Genomic DNA, 5,072 nt, shown 5'->3' with positions numbered 1-5,072 from the left:
GAGGCTCCGCCTGCGGTCGGCGGTGGTGGGTTCTGTACTGATGTCTGCTTTCTCTGTGCCCAACCAGAGACCCCCTGCCCCCCACCACCGCCCCCTTCCCCTGGAGCCTCACTTGCCCCTGGCTCTGCCCCAGCCCTTTCCCCAGCCCAGCCCTGCCTGGCCTCTCCCCTCCTGTCCGTCTGTCCATCCACCCCTCCGGGCTCTGGCTGCGGGTCCTGACAGGCACCGCGGTGCAGCCCTCCTGTCCATCTGTCCTGCCGTCTGTCTGCCCCTCCGGCCCCCGCTCTCGCTCCTGCAACCCCTGTGTGCCACAGCGTAGCCCTCCTGTCTGTCCATCCATCCCGCTGTCTTGTCTGCTCTTCTGGCCCCCTCCCTCTGCTCCTGGCCCACACACTGTGACGTGCTGCAGCGTAGCCCTCCTGTCCATCCGTCTGTCCTGCTGTCTTATCTGCTCCTCTGGCCCCATTCCTCTGCTGCTGCCCCATGCACCCTGATGCCTCCTGTCCATCTGTCCTGCTGTCTGTCTGCCCCTCCAGCTCCCTCCCTCTGCTGCTGTCCTGCACCCCCCAGCCCCTCCTGTCTGTCTGTCCGTCCTGCTGTCTGTCCGCCCCTCCCTCTGCTCCTGCTGCATGCACCCTGATCCCTCCTGTCTCTGTCCTGCTGTCTGCCTGCCCCTCCAGCCCCATCACTCTGCTCCTGCCCCATGCACCCCAATCCCTCCTGTCTGTCCATCCCTTTGCCCCCCCCAGCTCCCCTCCCTGCTGCCCTGCTCTGCGCGGGTCCTGACCCTCTGGTTGTCCCCGTTCGCCCCAGGTGTCTCCAGAACTATATCCCGCCCCAGAGCCTGACCCTCTCCTGCCCCGTCTGCCGCCAGACCTCCATCCTGCCCGAGCGCGGCGTTGCCGCCCTGCAGAACAACTTCTTCATCACCAACCTGATGGAGGTGCTGCAGCGGGACCCCGAGAGCTGCGGCCCCCACCCCGGCCGTGGCCTGGACCCCGTGAGCGCCGTCACTGGCCAGCCCCTCTCCTGCCCCAACCACGAGGGCAAGGTGGGTCACCCCGGTGGGGCTCTGGGGCTCCAGGGGGGCTGCAGGGGCTGGGGAGGGGCTGCAGGGGCTCAGGGGGCTGGGAGCCTGCGGGGGTCCAGGGGCTGGGGGGAGGCCATTGCGGGCAGCCCTGAGTGTCCCTGCGCAGGTGATGGAGTTCTACTGTGAGCCGTGCGAGACAGCCATGTGCCGCGAGTGCACCGAGGGGGAGCACCGGGAGCATGTCACCGTGCCGCTGCGTGATGTGGTGGAGCAGCACAAGGCGGCCCTGCAGCAGCAGCTGGATGCTGTCAGGAGCAGGTATGGGACCAAGGGGGCCGGGGGGCGCCAGGAGTCTTCTGGGGGTCCCCTCCACCAGTGCCCACCCAGCGTCCGGCTCCTCTGCAGGCTCCCACAGCTGGCAGCGGCCATTGGGCTGGTGTCGGAGATCAGCCAGCAGCTGGTGGAGCGCAAGAACGAGGCGGTGTCGGAGATCGGCAGTACCTTCGAGGAGCTGGAGACGGCACTGCGGCAGCGCAAGGGGCTGCTGGTGCGGGACCTGGAGGCCACCTGTGGGGCCAAGCAGAAGGTAACACCGCCGCACCGCTGTGCCCCAGCACTGTTGTGCCCTTGTGCCAGCATCCCTGCCCTGTGCCCCCTGCCCGGCTTTCCTGAAAAGGGTGAACGTGCCCTGGCCGTGTCAATGGTGCCAGCCGGCCCTGCCTGTGCAGGCAGCTGGACTCCAGGCGCAGTGCCGCGAGGGCCGGCCAGAACCACGGCCGGGGTCTGGGTGCCGGTGAGGGTCCCAGCCTGGCGGTGAGGGTGACCTGCCCTGTCCTGGCAGGTGCTGCAGGCGCAGCTGGAAGCCCTGCGCCAGGGCCAAGAGAGCATCCTCAGCAGCTGCGCCTTCACCGAGCAGGCGCTGCACCATGGCACCGCCACTGAGGTGTTGCTGGTAAAGAAGCAGATGAGCGAGCGATTGAGCGAGCTGGCCAGCCAGGAGTTCCCCGAGCACCCCCACGAGAACGCCCAGCTCGACTACGTGGTGGAGACCGAGGGTGTCCGCAAATCCATCCTCAACCTGGGTGTGCTGATCACCACCAGCGCCACGGCCCACAAGACGGTGGCCACGGGCGAGGGGCTGCGGCACGCTGTGGTGGGGCAGCCCTCCTCGCTCAGCGTCACCACTAAGGACAAAGACGGGGAGCTGGTGCGCAGTGGCAGCGCCAGCCTGCGCTTCCAGGTGACGGCGCCGGACGGCGGTGCGGCCGAGGCAGAGGTGCAGGACAACAAGAACGGCACCTACGAGCTGCTCTACACCCCCCGTGCCGAGGGTGACTTCCTCCTCTCCATCCTGCTCTACGGGCAGCCCATCCGCGGCAGCCCCTTCCGCGTCCGCGCCGTCAAGGCCTCCGACGTGCCCCCCTCTCCCGACGACGTCAAGCGCCGCGTCAAGTCCCCCAGCAGTGGGCACATCCGGCAGAAGGCCGTCCGGCGCCCTTCCAGCATGTACAGCAGCGGCAAGAAGAAGGAGAACCCCATCGAGGACGAGCTCATCTTCCGCGTGGGTGAGCGGCGGGGGCTCCTCAGGGCTTCCCAGGTCTCCCCGGGCCACTGGGGGCTCCTTGGGGCTCTTGAGGGCAGATGGGGCGCCCTCTGACCTGCCTCCCTCTGCCGCAGGAAGCCGCGGCCGGGAGAAGGGGGAGTTCACCAACCTCCAGGGCATCTCCACCTCCAGCAGTGGCCGCATCGTGGTGGCCGACAGCAATAACCAGTGTGTGCAGGTAGGACTGAGGCCCTGGCCCCGGCCCCAGCCCGCCCCCCCGCCTGGCTGATGCCCCCCTCGCTGCCCCCCCAGGTGTTTTCCAACGAGGGGCAGTTCCGGCTGCGGTTCGGGGTGCGGGGCCGCTCCCCTGGCCAGCTCCAGCGCCCGACTGGCGTCACCGTGGACATGAACGGGGACATCATCATCGCGGACTACGACAACCGCTGGGTCAGCATCTTCTCCCCCGAGGGCAAATTCAAGGTGAGGGGGCAGCGGCCGGGTGGGGGGGCCGCGACTCTGCACCCAGCCCTGACGCCCCTCCCCGACCGCAGACCAAGATCGGCGCTGGACGGCTGATGGGCCCCAAGGGTGTCGCCGTGGACCGCAATGGCCACATCATCGTGGTGGACAACAAGGCCTGCTGCGTCTTCATCTTCCAGTCCAACGGCAAGCTCGTCACCAAGTTTGGGAGCCGCGGCACGGCCGAGCGGCAGTTTGCAGGTACACTTGATGGTAATACACCGACTGGCAAGTCCCCTCTTCCTTACTGCATGCCTTTGGCTTCCCGCTGCGCCGGGGCCGGGCTGGGACGGTGAGTACCGCACGCCTCGCTGATGGCAGCTGGTGCCCAGCTGGCACTGGGACACCTGGGTCTGGGGTCTGGGCTGGGGCTCTGGGTTTGGGTTCTGGTTCTAGTTTTGGGCTTGGGTTTTGGTTCTGGGCTCTGGGTTCTAGGCTGGGGCACTGGTTCTGGATTCTGGTTCTGGATTCTGGTTCTGGATTCTGGTTCTGGGCTGTGATTCTGGGTTCTGGGCTTGGGTTCTAGTTCTGGTTTTAGATTCTGGGCTCTGGTTCTGGCAGTGGGCTCTGTCCCTGTGGGTTGGGGCTCTGGGGTCTTGGTCTGTCCCCAGCACTCATCCCGCTGTGGGGCTGGGTGCCCCCTCCAGCCGTGGGGGGCCTGGCACCACCTGTGCTAACCCCCTTGTGCTCGCCTCACCGGCTGCTCACGCAGCACTAACCACACTAACCGGGCACCGGAGCCGAGCCACCCCCTCCCTGGTGTGGGACCGAGGGGCGTCCCCGCGGCACTGCTGCTGTGCGGGGCTGGGCCTCCCCATCCCCCTCTGGGGCTGAGCCCCCCATCCCTGTCCTGGGGCTAAGCCCCCTCCCCTCCCCAGGGCCCCACTTCGTGGCAGTCAACAACAAGAACGAGATTGTGGTGACCGACTTCCACAACCACTCGGTGAAGGTGAGTGCTGCTGCGGCAGGCGGTTGGGGTGTCTGCCGGCGTCCCTGGCTCTGTGCCGTCCCCCACTGGCGCCGGTGCCGTGTGCCGGGACAGCCCACGGTGACCCCCTCTCCGCAGGTCTACAACGCGGACGGCGAGTTCCTCTTCAAGTTCGGATCGCATGGGGAGGGGAACGGGCAGTTCAACGCCCCCACGGGGGTGGCCGTCGACGCCAACGGCAACATCATCGTTGCCGACTGGGGCAACAGCCGCATCCAGGTACCGGCACCGCAGCCCCACGCTGCCCTGGGGGGGGGACCGGCCCTACAACCCACGGGGCCCCTCTGCCCCACAATGCTGCACTGGTCCCGGGAGGTGCTGAGCCAGCACTGTCCCTGTCCCACCGCAGGGAGAGGGTCCCGCCGGCAGCCCGGGCGCAGGCAGGGGCTGCAGGCAGGGATGGGGCTTGTGCCCCAAGCACTGAACCCTGTGCAGGGCAGTGGGGTGCTCAGCAGAGCGGGGACAAGCTCCCAGTATGCCAGGGGCCATTGGGGTGGCAGGGGTTCCCTGGGGAGGTGGGGTGGCAGGGCAGCAGTGGCAGTGGGGATGTCGGGGACAGCGCGTCTCTGCCTGTCCCCACAGGTCTTCGACAGCTCGGGCTCCTTCCTCTCCTACATCAACACGGCCGCCGACCCCCTGTACGGGCCGCAAGGCCTGGCCCTCACCTCTGACGGACACGTGGTGGTGGCCGACTCCGGCAACCATTGCTTCAAGGCCTATCGCTACCTGCAGTAGCCGCCACGGGGACGGGGACGGGGACACTGCCTGCGCCGCGACGGCGCCCACGGGCCCCTCGGGAGAGCGCCCGCAGCGGGGTGCCCTGAGCGACGGCTGCCCCACAGCCATTGCTGCCCCCCCCAACCATTGCAGCCCCACAGCCATCGCTGCCCCCCGCGCGCCGCACCGGCCTTCATGTGCACTTTATCCCGGGGGGGTGGCTGGGCCCCGAGCGGGGGCGAGGACGGGTCTGGCTGGGGCAGGGGCTGCTTGGG

The 5,072-nt window shown here is 68.3% G+C and overlaps 1 protein-coding gene across 1 annotated transcript in view; it reads left to right on the top strand.

Annotated features, from left to right (window-relative positions):
- TRIM3 (tripartite motif containing 3) overlaps positions 1-4,823 on the top strand; it is a 5,878-nt gene extending 1,055 nt beyond the window's left edge. Inside the window, exons 2-11 of the mRNA XM_010576715.1 lie at positions 814-1,051; positions 1,197-1,348; positions 1,436-1,616; positions 1,872-2,595; positions 2,708-2,811; positions 2,886-3,053; positions 3,125-3,293; positions 3,971-4,041; positions 4,159-4,299; positions 4,663-4,823. Of these exons, the coding sequence (XP_010575017.1) occupies positions 814-1,051; positions 1,197-1,348; positions 1,436-1,616; positions 1,872-2,595; positions 2,708-2,811; positions 2,886-3,053; positions 3,125-3,293; positions 3,971-4,041; positions 4,159-4,299; positions 4,663-4,815 (2,101 nt within the window). The 3' untranslated portion in view covers positions 4,816-4,823. The remainder of the gene's footprint in view (positions 1-813; positions 1,052-1,196; positions 1,349-1,435; positions 1,617-1,871; positions 2,596-2,707; positions 2,812-2,885; positions 3,054-3,124; positions 3,294-3,970; positions 4,042-4,158; positions 4,300-4,662) is intronic.
- Positions 4,824-5,072: the final 249 nt, after the last annotated feature.

The sequence above is a fragment of the Haliaeetus leucocephalus genome, unplaced genomic scaffold, assembly GCF_000737465.1.
Source record: "Haliaeetus leucocephalus isolate CR32 unplaced genomic scaffold, Haliaeetus_leucocephalus-4.0 Scaffold536, whole genome shotgun sequence".
Lineage (NCBI taxonomy): Eukaryota > Metazoa > Chordata > Aves > Accipitriformes > Accipitridae > Haliaeetus > Haliaeetus leucocephalus.
This window is presented reverse-complemented; position numbering and strand designations above follow the sequence as displayed.